Here is a 16,371-nt window from a genome sequence, read left to right as displayed (position 1 = left end):
GAACTCCTACAAAATTCTTAACTTTAATTATTACATTCTTGTTGAAGCCTATCCTCCCCCCTCAACTTCCCTACAAACCCAGGCAAGTTAGGTCTTCCAACCTCTGTATATCTTTATTTGTATTATAATTGTCTCATCGTTGACCTTACCAATTCCTAGTGCTTAGCACAGTGCTTGACATATAGTAAACACCTACAAAAAGTTTTCTGAATGCAGAGGAAATAATAAACAGGCATATGGAGAGAGGGGCTATATCTATGAAAATCTGTAGGAGACTATATTATAAGAGTGGACCAGGGCTTGACTCTAGAAATAAAATAATTCAAAGAGAATAGTTTAGAAAGGTCAGTATCCCTAAATAACAGACTAAACATACAGAGAGTAGGAAATGAGGATAAACTGTAGATGATCAAGGTAAATAAGGTTACAGAACATGGCCAATAATGGAGAAACTACAAGGGAGAAAATGGGCCTAACATCTACCAACAGATAGATGTTTAACTAATGGTTATTGTCAATCACGACGTTTTTCTATCCTGATAAGATATCTAGAGAGGACACAGAAAATGTGTTATACAGCGCTTAACTGCAAATAGATAAAAAGACGAAAATTAAGAAATATCCCTCCATGTGGCAATAATAAATTTAAAATTGAACTTCCCAAGAAGAGTGCTAAGTTTTAATTAAGCATCTCTATATCATATGATAAGGAATGCACAGTGTATGTAAGTTTACATATTAGTCCTCTCAAGTATCTCATATGAAGGTGTCTGGTATACAAAACGTAGAGTGAAGATGATTGAGATAAAAGACAAAATGTAACAAGAAGAAAATAAACTTCAAATTACCTGCATATAACACAGCCTCTATGCGATCTTTAATATGCGCCCTGCTGCTCTCTGCAGCGAGAAGAGGTGATGTCCCATTGGGAGCTGGAACAACAAGTGGTCCAACTAAAAATGCACATGCTCCCCCAAGATAACTGAGCATTGATGCAATAGCTGTGGCTGTGGCCCTTTCATCTGCAGAAAACCACGTTGTGGAGAGAAATGGTGCTGCATTCATTACAGTTGGACCTGCCAATCCATTTAACATCTGTCCTCCATGAATTAATCTGGAATTTAAAAATTAAAAGGCTGTGAGGTATTTGAAACAGGCATTTTCTAACACAAAAAGAAATGAGCCAAACAGTAGTTTTTAACTATATCAATAAGCATACATATCTGTAAAGAATATGACATGCCTAAAAGACATGTTGATTTACCTTCTAAAAAAGATATGCTGACTCCCTATGAGGGAGATCAAACATAGTAATAGTTACCATTTATTCATTTCACAAATATTTACTGTCACCTATGATTTGCGTCACACATCAAACTAAGTACTTCTTGTAAGTACTTAGAACCTTGCTTCATTTAGTTGTTAAAACAACACTAAGTGGTAGCTATTATGATCCCCATTTACTGAGATGAAAAATCATAGGTTCGGAAAGATTAAGAAACTTGCCCAAGTGCTGACAGGCAGATCTGAAATTTAGATCCAGGTGATTCCAAAATCCATATTCCTTCTACTAGACTGCCACTCATTAACAGACCTACTAAGTACCACCAGCCTTACAGTTGAGCTCAACATTTCATACCCACTCTTTGCCAAATGGTAGAAATACAAAAAACGAAAGAGTCATTGAAGTATCTTCTAATAGAAAAGGTCATTGAGGAACTGGAGGACCTGGGTTCCAGCTGAGCTCAGAGCTAGCCCTGAACAATACCCAACTTTGTGGGGATCCATTTATTCCTCGTGAAATGAGGAGATCAGTTTAAGTTGAATATGCATTTACAGAGCATCTGTTAGGTTAGGGTACCGTAATGACAGGATCACTAAGTCCCTTCCAGTTCTCATACTCCGATTCTGACTTAAATTATAAGGATTAATGAAAAGCAGTTTCTTTTTTTCCATTCCATTTGTTATCTTGCTGACCTTCTCCCAATATTCTACTTAGCACTCCTGTTCCTTGTTGACCAACTCTTTTCTCCCATTGCTCCCCCACTCCTAATACACACGTTCACATTTAAGAACTGCCTTGAAGTAGAAAAGAGGCCAGAAGTCCAAAGAAAGCACAGGCAAGAAAGGGAGACATGTCAACCTCTCTTGCCCTGGAGGTAGAGGAAAGGGAAGGGACAGTACATGTGATATTTTCATGATATGAACTCATCTTTTTCTTCTGCTTATTTTGCTTTCTAAGCACTATGTGGGTCTCAAATCCTCTTTTTTTAAACTGCCATCTTAAGCTAGTTAGAAAAAAAAAAAGTTTTCTGAACGCAGAAGAGAAAAATAGGCACATGAGGAGAGGAAGTGTCCTAATGTAGAAACACAAGAGTGGGAAGTGAAATATGTGAATTAGGGCTGCCCATAGCTTTATAATGTTGGAAAAATTACATGAAGGCAACATAGCTCCAAGTGTCATTGATATTACTAAATTTAAAAAACTCAAGACATTTAAAAATCTCCCTGTGTAAGGGGAATTATTTTCTAGATGACAGAAACAATTTAAACTGTTTACTTCCTCCAAAATCCAGTAGAACCCAAGCTGTCCCACAGCAGTTTTATTATAGAAATGTTCCAGCAGTAATATCATTAAGTGGTTTTAATCATTACCTGTGATGGCACAACAATGAGACAGTGTGTGATGGTTCATAAAGTAACTGCTTTGATATTTGATACTTTTTGTGAGGTATTAGACTCGTGTCAACTAGAAGAAGGCTTGGAATGAGTAAACTTTACTATGTCTAAAAATGTTAAGGGTAGAACAAGAAGAACGTGGAAGAAATAAATAAAAAACAAACAAACAAAAAGACTGATAAGAAAGCAGGACTCCTGGCTGGGCACAGTGGCTTATGCCTGTAACCCCAGCATTTTGGGAGGCCGAGATGGGTGGATCACTTGAGGCCAGGAGTTCAAGACCAGCCTGGCCAACATGATAAAACCCCACCTCCTCTAAAAATACAAAAATTAGCTGGGCGTGGTGACGCATGCCTGTAATCCCAGCTATTGAGGAGGCTGAGGCACGAGAATCGCTTGAGCCTGGAAGGCAGAGGTTGCACTGAGCAAGACTGTGCCAATGCACTACAGCCTGGGCAACAGAGCGAGACTTTGTCTCAAAAAGAAAAAAAAAAGATGAAAAAAAAGAGAAAAAAAGGAAAGGAGAGGAGAGGAAAGGAAGGAAGAAAGGGAGGGAGGGAGGAAGGGAAGGGAAGAAGGAAAGGAGGAAGGGAGGGAGAGAAAGGAAGGAAGGAAGGAAAGGAAGGAAGGAAGGAAAGACAGAGAGCGAGAGAGAGAAAGAAAGAAAAGAAAGAAAAAGAAAAGAGAAAGGAAGGAAGGAAGGGAAAAAACAAAAAGAAATAAAGAAAGAAAAAGAAAGAGAGAGAGAGAGAGAGAGAGGGAGAAAGAGAGGGAAAAAAGGAGAAAAAAAAAAAAAAGAAAAAGAAAAAGAGAAGAGAGGGAAAGGAGGGGGGGGGGGGGGGGGGGGGGGGGGGGAGGGAAGCTCCTCATAGTTAAGGAATAAAACTCAAATTATTCCCATGGCTGAACTCTTTGATACCTCTCAGTGGAATCACAAATAGACTATTATCCAAGCAGCAAACCTAAGAGTCAGAGAATGTGTGAGTTTCAGATAATTTGAGGGCCATCCAAGTCCAGTTTACTTGACTCTTAGACCAGAACACTTCTCACTATGACACAGTATGTGGTAAAGTAGTATCCAAAGAAGGAATAGCACCAGGGACACTTCAGATGAGTTCTTGGTTTAAAGGTCCTTGAACTTGGGAGGTCAATCTAGGGCATACAGGTTATAGTTAAAAATCATCTCAGGAATTAAAACAAGCTTATGTGGTGTTGTACAGTTACTCCAATTTTAGATAATTACATGCTTTTGCATTAAAAGTCATCATACACCACTCTTCATAAACAAGCTCAGTAGGAGAACTAGTTAGCCTCTGAATTCATGAGAAACCTGGCAGGGAAACCCAACCCAGTCCCACTCCTCCCAGCACTTTGTAGTTTTCTAGAACTTAGTCCTGCTCCTTCTGACACTTACATCCTAGCATCCCTCAGGGTTCAGCAGTTTCTAATGTGTTATAATTGGTCATAAGCACTGTTGTACTGGGGACTGTGATGTTACAGTAATCTGTAGTATTAAGATTTTCATGTTTGCCTGACACTATTTTCTACCACCTACCATTAACAAACCCCATTTTATGAAATAAATTCATAAAAAGATATTTAAAAATTAAATTCTGCTTTATATATTAAGTCTGATTTTTCCATTTAATAGGAATGCAAAATTAGAGATATTTTTTTTCTGGAAAAATAGTGACCCTAAGACATCATAAAATCACATGAACATTACCATAACCTCCTTAAAATGATAATAAAGGAAAAATATAATTATAAAATGTTAACTATGCATTTATTACCGAAGTCAACAAACATATACTGAGTAGTCACCATGTGTTGGGTAGGCACTGTGATAGGCAAATGAGAATGTAAAATTAAAAAGCTAAAGACCTTGCCTTAAGAATCCCTAAAAGCAGGTGAAGCATCACTTACCAGCACTGTAGCAGGAATATAAAGAAAAAGAAGGCAATGGTTTGGCCTGGCCCTACGCTTATGTTGCCTATGACAAGAATACAGACAGAGGTCTCTGCATGTCCTTCTTCTCTTCTGACCTCTGGCCCTGGTCTATATATCAGGGCTTTGCATATATACATGTGGAGCTGAAGGTCCAAACTCCATCTAAGCTCCATCTATCCCCTCCAAATAGCTGCCCCTTAGCTATCCCTTAGGCCTAGGAAGTACACAGCAGGGATGCAGCCTACTCTTGGAAGAGCAGGCCTGGGAAAGAGGCTTGTTGTAAGGACTGTTTTTGGGGTCTTGTGTAGCTAGTGCATAAGATTAGAGGGTGGAGGGTAGGGTGTGCACATCCCCTTGGCCCTATGAAATCCTTAGCCCCACATGGAAGGGCAAGGCTGAAAGCCAGAATGGGACACCCTCAGGCATGGAGTCCAGGACAGGGACTCTATGGCATGGTTTAAAGTGGTACTGGCAACACAGTGGGGAGGTGGAGGACGGATGGTCTGGCGAACCGTCAAGGTAATACAATAGATATGGCCAGGCGAGGGGGTGGATACTGGTGAGGAGGGCACCCACAACTCTGTACAAACATCCAATATGTGGCTAATATAGGCCAGAAGCTAAGAAAAGCAGTCTGAGCTGAGAAATACAAGTTGGAGGTGGATTTGGTTGGGGAACAAACACTGGAGAATAACAATATTTTCAAAATAGAGGAATGGAGTCAAGCAAGATGACTGAGAAGGAGCCATTATAAGGCAGAAAAAAAGTAAAAGAGGAAAGACTGGTATCACAGCAACTAAGGAGAGATGAATTCCAAGAACATAAGAGTGAGTGGTCAACAACATCACATCAAAAGAAAGATCGTTTATAACAACTAAAACGTAACCACCGGATTCAGCAAAGAGGAGGTCATTTGCGGTCTGAGGAGAAGCAGTTACAGTGGAGTGTTCAGCATGGAAGTCAGACTCATGAGGAAATAGAAATCTAGATTTAGACTATTTCTAGAAGAAACAGATGTAGGAATAAAAATTAGGTATATAAGCTTAGCAAAATGAACTGAAAAGAAAAAACATCCAGCTTAAATGAACAGTCTGAACTAAAAAGTCTCAACATTTTCACACATTAAAAGATAAAATGCAACTCACGATTATCCTAATGCTTTCTAAGCACTTACGAAAGAAGCTGGCTTTCAGAAACTAATACCTATTGATCTGGGCTGACTATTAAAAATGACAAAGAAAAACAAAAGAGGAGTGACTCACAATCTTCAGTACAGTGAAGTCAACCACACAGTTTAATATTGTTTATGTCATCATTACATGCCTGAGTTTTGTTTTACCATGTAATAGTTAAGGTCCTTGTAGGTCAGGATCATGGCTGCAGTCCCCACAGGCCTCACTCCCATAGCACTAAGGCACTGTGGATGCTCTGGGGAACTCACAGACTGAGCCCAGTACACTGACATGCAGTCACTGAAACATGCAACTAAACTGCGTTTCCAAAACCACACAAAGTTATCCAAATGCACACGTCAGATCAGTTCTGTTGATAAATTTTAACAAGTTTAAATTCAGTAATACAACAAAAAAAGATGACTAAGAAATATTCTCAAAGTAAAGCTTTAAAAAAAAAGATGTTTTAGGGTGTTTTAAAAGCAAGGCCAACGTGACATGACTGTCTCAAGCACAGTGGACTTGGGAAGGGTGGGCAGAAGTTAGGAGTGTGAGGAGGCAGCTTTGTCTTCTGGGCGATAAGCTCTGGAGCAGAAAGGCAGTTGTCTGGAAATGGACTAGTTAGTTTACGGGGTCTGACTCTGGCTTCCTTACCTGAAACTCCACATCTGAAGAAAGCAGGTGCATCCTCACAGTTAATGGACTGCATTTCTCTTGCACCTCTGCAGGACAAGCTGTGAGAGATCTGTCAGGAGGCAGATGTGTTGCCTCCTCCTTTAGCCCAGTCTCCTCATACTGACTCCTTAACTCTCTCCTGTTTCTCCATCCACCTCCCAACCCACGGCCCCCAACTCCCTTTTCTTCCCTCCTCTCTGAAGTCTTTTTCCTTTTCCCTTTTCTCCTTACCTAGTCTCTGTCTTCTTCTGGAGCCTGGCTCATCCTATCCCTACAAGCCAGATGGAAAAGTAGATGAGGGAGGGTGTATTAGTCCATTCTTATGCTGCTGATAAAGATATACCGGAGACTGGGTGATTTATAAAGAAAAAGAGGTTTAATGGACTCAAAGATCCACATGGCTGGGAGGCCTCAGAACCATGGTGGAAAGCGAAGGAGGAATAAAGGCATGTCTTACGTGGCGGCAGGCGAGACAGTGTGTGCAGGAGAACTGCCCTTTATAAAACCATCAGATCTCATGAGACTCACTCACTATCACAAGAACAGCAGCATGGGGATAACCACCCCCATGATTCAATTACCTCCCACGAGGGCTCTCCCACAACATGTGAGGATTATGGGAACTACAGGTCAAGATGAGATTTGGGTGGGGGCACAGCTAAACCATATCAGAGGGGAACTTCTCCTGTATTGGCAGAGCAGGGATGGTGGAGACGAGGGAGGGAGACCTGGGGCTGCCCACCAGCATCAGCACTGCCGAGACTGCTAGCCTGTCGCAGGACTAGGAGAAGACCCAGCTAGGCTCAGCTCCGGGTGCGCTGCAGAGTCCCACTGCCCTCAGTTAGTGCTCCTGCTCACAGAAGACAACGCCTGCAGGGGCACGTGGGACAGCGCTGGTGCACAGCTGCATTTCTTTTCATATTATTCAACTGACTATAGCTTTTCACACAAATGCCAATAGCTGAAGTGCAAACTGAAGATCTACAGTTCATGTCCTCTAATGTACTTGACATTGTAGCTTGCATTTAATACTCTGGTATCCTAACCTTTTGCTTTCTGATATCCTGGAAGAAATACCTACGATTCCTAAATTATTTCTACTTAAATAATATGATGTTTTAGAATTAAAATCTTTAGAGCTTATAACCCAACCCCTTCCAGAAAGCTAATAACACATGTAAAATTACATTTCTAATTTTATAACTTTCCTTTCTCTAAAAAGTATGGCGGCGGGGGGGATCTCCAGTCATACAACTAGCTAGTGGCTCAGCCAGAACTAGAAATCGAAATTATAGCTAATTTCATCAGTCCACAAATCTCTGCTCTCTCACATGATCCCATTCTGAAGGTTCTCTGTTAATAATAACAATAAAAAAAAAATTACTGATTGTTAAGAAAATCCAATGCTCTTAAATCCAAAGGCACACAGTACAGAATATTTTTATTCTGTTCATAAACCTACTTTATAAACCTCTAGTTTATTATGACTAACATTGATGCTAACATTCAAGTTGGCTTTTTAGAAATCTGGCAGATACTTCCTCAGTGCTATTCTAGTATTCAGAATTTAAGTTATATATATTTTTAATATGAAGTAATTTAGAATACATAAAAATACCTCCAAAACTCAATATGTCAATAGTTCAGAAACTTTCTCCCAATTCCTAATTATGCCATATCAAAATAAACTCTTAGGTCACATTCTTTAAAAAAAAAGCCTTTAAAAAAAGTCATGTTTATAGGATTTTTTTGATGTTGAAAATGGCAAAAGTGCTGGAAATAGTTTTCCTTTATTTAGCCCAAGAAAAGGTGGGCAATAAAAAGGGTTTGAAATGTTATGAATTGCCTACAGGAAAAAGGAAGATAGGAAAAGAGAAATAGATGTGGTGGTGGAAAAGTAATGAGCCTTCCAAAAACTTTGGTATCACAGCCTGTTTTCTTTCATAAAAATCTATTTTATTTTTGTATTCTTTATTAATTTTGGTCAATAATGATTCAATTAAAAATACCTACTGAGTATCTGCTATGGTCAAGGCACCTGCAGCTAGGCACTAAAGGGAATATGAAGATGAGTATTACAGTCTTGGCCCTAAAGAAGCCTTTAATATCTTATCAAATACCAACTATAGAAAATACATTAAAAACACAGTGAAAATAATATTAGATTAGCTATCACGGGGCTTAGCTTCTAGTCTTAGCTAAATTAATTAACCATATAATCTTTAGAAAATCACATTCTCTTTCTGCTTCAATTTCTCCAAAGATATTTTCTGTCTCACAGGATTTTTTTTTTTCAGGCAGGGTCTTGCTCTGTCTCCCAGGCTGGGCTGCAGTGGTGTGAAGGCAGCTCACTGCAGCCTCGACCTCCAGGCTCAAGTGATCCTCCCACTTCAGCCTCTCAAGTAGCTGGGATGAAAGGCACGTACTACCACACCTGGCTAATTTTTAAATTTTTTGTAAACACAGGGTCTTGCTATGTTACCCAGGCTAGTCCTCCTGGCCTCAAGTGATCCTCCTGCTTTGGCCTCCCAAAGTGCTAGGATTACAGGCATGAGCCACCGAGGCTGGCCTCTCATAAGGTTTTTTTTTTTTTTTTTTTTTTTTTTTGAGATGGAATCTCACTCACTCTGTTGCCCAGCTGGAGTGCAGTGGTGTGATTTCAGCTCACTGCAACCTCTGTCTCCTCCGTTCCAATTATTCTCCTGCCTCACCTCCTGAGTAGCTGGGACTACAGGCACATGCCACCACACCCGACTAATTTTTGTATTTTTAGTACAGATGGGGTTTCACCATGTTAGCCAGCTGCTCTTGAACTCCTGGCCTCAAGCAATCTGCCCACCTCAACCTTCCAAAGTGCTGGGATTACAAGTGTGAGCCACCAAGCCCAGTTTCTCTCACAATATTTTTATTAAGGTCATATACAATAATCTCTCAGCAATGCAAAGGGGAAAAATGGCCTTAGTACTGGTCTGAGAGATGTCTACTTCCCCTCATTTTGTTTCATTCCTCGTTTCTTGTCACGTAACTTTTATTTTGTCTTTTTGTTTAAAAGTATATATTAATACATATTCATAGTAGAAAATTTTGAAAAGAAATGCATAAAGAAGAAAAAAAAATCATCTATAAACTGAATACCCCAAGTGAGACAACCACTACTAATATTTTGATTTTCTAGTCTTTTATTCTTTCAGTTTTTTCCCTAATGCATCTCTCTCATGCTCTCGATCAATCAATACTTAATCATGCATAGGTAACCACAGATATCATACTGAATACACAGCTTACGCACTGAATCATTTTATAGTCTATCAAGCATTTTCTCATTTCACTATTCTTTATAATAATTGTTAATGGTTTTGTGATATTGTATTATACAGACATATAAAATCTCATTTAACCATTTTCCTAATATTGGATAGTTGTTTCCAACAACTTATTTGCGAATACTAATAAAGCTGGTGTGAAAATCTTTGTATGTGAATATTAGCTACTTTCCAAATTATTTCTTTAGGGTAAGTTAAAATGTATGAACACTCTAGACCTTAGGAAATATACTCACAAACTGTTCTTCAGGAGGGTTAGTAGTAATTTACATTCCCATCAGTAGTAGCTGACAGTGTCCGCTTCAACAGCATAGAGTATCACTATTTAAAAATACACGCACACTGGGCGAGGTGGTGCACACCTGTAATCCCAGCTCTTTGGGAAGCCAGGGCAGGTGGATCGTTTGAGCTCAGCCTGGGCAATATAGTGAAACCCTGTCTTCACAAAAAATAAAAAAATTAGCTGAGTATGGTGGCACATGCCTGTAGTTCCAGGTACTTGTGAAGCTCAGGTAGGAGGACTGCTTGAGCCCAGGAGATCAAGGCTGCAGTGAGCCACAATTGCCTGGGCAACAGAATGAGACCCTGTCTCAAACAAACAAACAGACAAAAAATAAATAATACACATACACACACACACAAACACACACACACACTCTCTCTCTCACACACACGTAAAACTTGGTGATTAGTTTCCTATTCCTGTTATAACAAATTACCACAAACTTAGTGGTTAAAATGATACAAATGCATCATCTTACAGTTCTATAAATCAGAAGTCCAACATGGGACTCCAGGGCTAAAATCAAAGTGTTGGCAGGGCTGGGCTCCTTTCGAAAGGCTCTGGAAGAGAATCTGTTTCCCTGCCTTTTCCAGCTTGTAGTGGCCGCCCGCATTTGTTGGCTCAAGGCCCCCTTCCTGTTTTCAACAGCAGCAACTGCAGTTGCTGGAAAAGGCAAGGAAACATTCCTCCGACTTCTTCTTCCTCGCATCTATCAGCCTTTCTCTTTATGATTTTCCTTTATTTTCATGTTCGAAAAAAATCTTTCCCACGTGGAGATCAAATAAGTATCCCCATATATTGTTTCTCAGCTAAATATGTAACCATTTCATTTATTTGAATTTATTTTGATACATCATATGACACGAGGATACAAAATGGTCTTTTCCTTCCAAATAGGTAGCCAATTTGCTTGTGGCAGAGATGATTAACTATTATCCTAGCGTCATTCTGTTTTCCTTCTAGTTACAGAGGACCTTAAATTTCTGCAGGAGTAAAAGTGCCCCTCACAGCTAGCTGGGGCCTTGTTATTACTAAGTTCAGGCCAATGAGACTAGAGCAGGAAGACCTCAAGGTCACCTCCATGAAGAATGACGACAACTGCTTCCCTGTGCTCCGCTTCTTCCTGTGGGGTGCAATGTGACTACTGTGCTGATGAACTGGCTGTTGACTATGCTGTCAAGGTCATCTACCTGGGGAGAAGGTAACAAGACAGAGGGGACCCAGGTCCCTAGACGACCTTGTAGATCAGAACTGCTACCTGCCCTGGCCCACCTGCTTACTCTGGACTATTAAATAAGAAAGAAATACCATCGTGTTTGAGCCACGCTATTTTGGTATCTCTTCATTACAGCAACTTAACTTGTCCTCCAATTGAGAAATTAGCTCAAGAATTGGGGTGCTGCATTCACAAAGGCACAAGATGTTGGCACTGACTTAGTGGTCAGGCTGTAGGCAGGTGACCTGTGGCAGCAGCAATACCACTGCTTGTGATGACCTGGGATTGGCTGGAAAAAAATCAGAACATTACTCTGTTTCCTGCCCCTTACTGAGTTTAGGATGGCACAAGACAGATATAAAGAATTAGCTGGTTTGCAAGCAGAGATGGAATGGACAAGAGCTCTGCTAAGACAGTTTCTCTGCCCGAGGCCTGCAATATAAATTTAATGAGAATGCAGAAATTTGAAGCCTCAGGTTGCTTCTGAATCCAAACGGCAGGAAATAAAATGTGCTTTGGAGCCAGTCTAGCAGCAAAAATTAGGTTAAGGGTGTTATTTTTCTTCCCAGGCCTACTTTTTTCAGATGGCATCAAGGTAAGGCTACCACTAAATTGAGAAAATCTGCGATGGGTACCCAAGCCGGTAAAGGAAAGAGGAGATTCAACAGGTGTAAGAACCATTAGCAGAAGGAGAAATAGTTTGGCATGGCTACAGTTCCATGGAACCTACCTGATATAAATAGACCAAAAGACTACTAAGCATATGAGGGAAGCATATTGCCAAGATACTACAAAACAGTTCTACCAAGGTTTAAGACTGCTTGATCCCTAAAATAAACTTCAGGTTCCCAAATCAGCATCAAGCAGAAGGTGAAATGTCCAACACCCACTTCAGGTGTGGTCACTGGGGATAATGGACAAAAAAGAGCCTTCCAGAGGACAAAGCCAAAAGCCACAAACAATAATCAAAGAAATTACTCTCAGAGAGCCACAAAGATCTGATAGAGCCCAGAGATTCTGGATTCTGAGCTGGATACACTAATTGGACAGGACTTCGAGTCTTCTCCATTGAGGAAGGATGAATGTGTTCTCTGCATGGGAAGAGGGGAGTGCATGGACATATGGAGGCATCTGACAGCAAAGACTCCTAACTGTTTCCGCCTATTTATTCTCTCTTTCTTTGTTTTGGTATGGCATCCTTGAGTTTAACTACATACACTGCTGCTGAGCTGCTTTTCCAATCTCTCTTCCAGATCCATGTGGCCAAGTTTTAAGTCTGCAACTGATGAGATATGGCTAGAAATGACAAAAACAGGCCGGGTGTGGGGGCCCACATCTGTAATCCCAGTACTTTGAGAGGCTGAGGCAGGCAGATTACTTGAGGCCAGGAGTTCGAGACAAGCCTGGCCAACATAATGCAATGCCATCTCTACTAAAAATACAAAAATTAGCAGGGCGTAGTGGCAGGTGCCTGTAATCCTAGTTACTCAGGAGACTGAGGCAGGAGAATTGCTTGAACCCAGGAGGTGGAAGTTGCAGTGAGCCAAGATCATGCCGCTGCACTCCAGCCTGGGTGACAGAGTGAGACTGTCTCAAAAAAAAAAAAAAAAAAGAAGAAGAAGAAGAAGATGCGGTCACCTGCCTTGGATATCCCACTTCCCCTCCTGTGGGCTGGAACGACAGCCAGATACAGACAATAATATCACCCTAGGAGATGCTGGAGCAACAACAGAGAAGCGACTTAGGTCCTGGAAGACCTTGCAAAACAAAGCTGCCTACTTCCCTTGAATAGTCCACTATCGTTTGGACCAGGGGTGTCCAATCTTTCCGATTCCCTGGGCCACACTGGAAGAAAAAGAACTGTCTTGGGCCACACGTAAAATATACTAACACTAATGACAGCTGATGAGCTAAAAGAAAAAAAAAATCACACAGAAAAACTCATAATGTTTTAAGAAAGTTTACAAATTTGTTTTGGGCCACATTCAAAGCCATCCTGGGCAGCATGCATGCTGTGGATTAGGCAAGCTTGTTTTAGATTTTTTCTTGAGAGAAAAATGAACTACTACCTTATTGAGCCTCAATATATTTGGTTTCTTTGTTATACAGCTCAGTCTGTACTGATACTAACATATACTGTCAATAAATGTTGACTGTTAAATTATAAATTTAAACGATGAAATCTGAGAATCAACAATTGTTAGCCATGTCTACTATGTCCATTTTTCTATTCAATTTTCAAAAATGCTCATGTTACTTATAAGTTATCTATTATACTTGCAACACAATTTCTTCTAGTTTGCATTTTAATTTTATAATCTGTTTTGAAGCATAAAGCTGCAATATGTTGTTAAAATGCTAGCCTAACTCTAACCCAAAAACCCTTTCCCTTTGTGATTTGTGTGTTTGTTTGTTTGTTTTTGTTTCTGAGACAGGGTCTTGCTCTGTGGCCCAGGCTGGAGTGCAGTGGCGTAATCTTGGCTCACTGTAACCTCCACCTCCCAGGTTCAAGTGATTCTCATGCCTCAGCCTCCTGAGTAGCTAGGATTATAGGCATGCACCATGCCTGGGTAATTTTTGTATTTTTAGTAAAGACTGGGTTTCACTATATTGGCCAGGCTGGTTTCAAACTCCTGACCTCAGGTGATAAGCCTGCCTCGACCTCTCAAAGTACTGGGATTACAGGCATGAACCACCACGCCCTGCCTTTATAAACCTTTTTACTCCCTTTTTTTCCCTGCTAAGTGCTTATCATGACTGATCATCTTTTCTTATCAATCTTTCTTATCTGAAGTCCATCTGACCACTATGCAGAAATACAGTCATGAATTTTACTTGCCTTGAGTTGCCTGCAGTTTTAAGAGTCAAATTAAGGCAAATAGACTCATTAGAGGCTAATCCTTAATCTGCTTTACAATAAGACATTAAATGTATTGTGTGATTATATTTTAGGATGGACAAGCACAAAGCTATCTGTTTAATCAATTATTATTTAAAGTGAAGATGGGAGGTAGTTCTCAAATTTAAATGAGTATAAGACTAGGGAACTAAGAAAGTAGTTGTCAAATTTAAATGAGCATAAGACTAATTAAAAGAACTTGTTAAAACTGCTCATTCTCAGGGTTCACTCAAAAGCCTTACTCAGTGGGACTAGGTTGGGGCCCAGGGATCTGTATTTTAATAAGCAGGTAGTCTGTGAGTTATATTTTAGAAGACATTGATATAGGGGAATCTGAATCTTCTGTATTTTACTGAGAAGAGTCTTAGTTGTTAAATCTACCAATTGCTCCATTTTACATCAAAAGATTCACATTTCTATGCTGGGGAAATTTATATATAATCCTTCCTTCTCTTTATTTTTCTCATTATTAAAGCTCCGAGGTGGTGATTTTAGTTTTACTTAGCTAGTGCTTTCAGTTAAAAAGGTAATATAGGATGGGTACGGTGGCTCACACCTGTAGTCCCAGCACTTTGGGAGGCTGAGTTGGGAGGATCACTTGAGCCCACAGTTTGAGACCAACCTGGGCAAAATAGTGGGACTTTGTCTCTATAAAAAATTTAAAAATCAGCCAGGCGTGATGGCACATACCTGTCCTACCAGCTATGTGGGAGGCTGAGGCAGGAGGATCCCTTGAGCCTAGGAGTTTGAGGCTGCAATAAGCTATGATCATACCACCACACTCCAGCCTGGGCAACAGTGTCTCCAAAAAAAAAAAAAAGTAATATATACACATGGTAAAAATATTCCCAAAAGTAGTAAAAAATAAAAAGTAAATGTCTTTTCCACCTCAGACTTCTATTCCTCAGATGCTCTCCCCAGAAAAAAACCAGTGATACCCTTCCCATTTTTTTCTAAGTAAGAACATGCTAAACATAATATTCTAAAGTTTGCCTTTTAACTTAACAATATATTTTGGAGATATTTTCATATTAGCACTTATAGGACTTTTACTTCCTTTTCACAGTGCAATATAATTCCATGATATACTGCATCATATCAGTCCTTTGCTGAAGGCATCTGGGTTACAGCCAGCCTTCTGCTATTACAAGCAAAGCTGCACAGACATGGTAATTCTTGCAAATTCATAGAGCTTTATATGTGGGCTAATTTTCCATAAGTGCAAATATAGGTGTAGGTTAAAGGACATGTATATTTGAATCTGGTAAATACTGCCAAAGTGCCCTCCAAATAGAATGATGTCCCAAACTGCTCACACATCAGCAGTGTCTGTTTTTCCCCACATCTCAGGCATAGCACATTATGAATTTTTTTCATCTTTGCCAGTAAATAGACATTTGTCTGCTATTTTAATTTTCATGTATTTAATTACAATGCAAGTTGAATATTCTCCTGAGTTCTCTCAAGTTCTCAAGAAAGAACTCTCTTGAACTTCTCTTGAGTTCATGCCATTTATATTTCAACTTCTGTAATTGCTTGCTCATATCTATTACCTATTTTCCTCGAGTTGCTATTTTTCTTATTGATTTCAAAGAACTAAGGAATTACTCATTTGTCTTATTGTTGCAAATATTTCCCAGTTAACTTATCTTTTGACTTTGTTTCGCAGTATATTCAACCATAAAGATAATCTAAATTTTTACATAGTCAAATGTATCAAGGCTTTCTTCTATGGCTTCTGGGATTTGTGTCTTAATTGGTAGGCCCTCTCTACCCTCAGATTCTGTAAAACAGTCATGCTCTAATACTTTTATGATTCATTATTTACATGTAAGTCTTTGATCCAACTGGGATTTACTAAGTGGTTGGGCAGGGATCTAGGTTCTTTTTCCTATTTATTCATATAGCTAAGCAGCTGTCACAAAATCATTCACGGAACAATTCACCTTTTCTGTTAGGGTCATTTTAAACATAATCCTGTCAGCTGCAAATAATTTCACAATGGAAATCACGTCTGTAATCCCAGCACTTTGGGAGGCCAAGGCAGGCGGATCACGAGGTCAGGAGATAGAGGCCATCCTGGCTAACACAGTGAAACCCCGTCTCCACTAATAATACAAAAAAATTAGCAGGCGTGGTGGTGGGCGCCTGTAGTCCCAGCTACTCAGGAAGCT

The 16,371-nt window shown here is 39.9% G+C and overlaps 1 protein-coding gene across 1 annotated transcript in view; it reads right to left on the bottom strand.

The window, feature by feature from the left end:
* Window positions 1-16,371, bottom strand: part of SLC49A4 (solute carrier family 49 member 4) — an 87,281-nt gene that overhangs the window by 54,468 nt on the left and 16,442 nt on the right. Inside the window, exon 3 of the mRNA XM_023214758.3 lies at window positions 849-1,114. Within this exon, the coding sequence (XP_023070526.1) occupies window positions 849-1,114 (266 nt within the window). The remainder of the gene's footprint in view (window positions 1-848; window positions 1,115-16,371) is intronic.

This window comes from Piliocolobus tephrosceles, chromosome 2 (assembly GCF_002776525.5).
Source record: "Piliocolobus tephrosceles isolate RC106 chromosome 2, ASM277652v3, whole genome shotgun sequence".
NCBI classification, from domain to species: domain Eukaryota; kingdom Metazoa; phylum Chordata; class Mammalia; order Primates; family Cercopithecidae; genus Piliocolobus; species Piliocolobus tephrosceles.
Note: the sequence above shows the minus strand (reverse complement) of the source record. Positions and strands in the feature narration are given on the sequence as shown.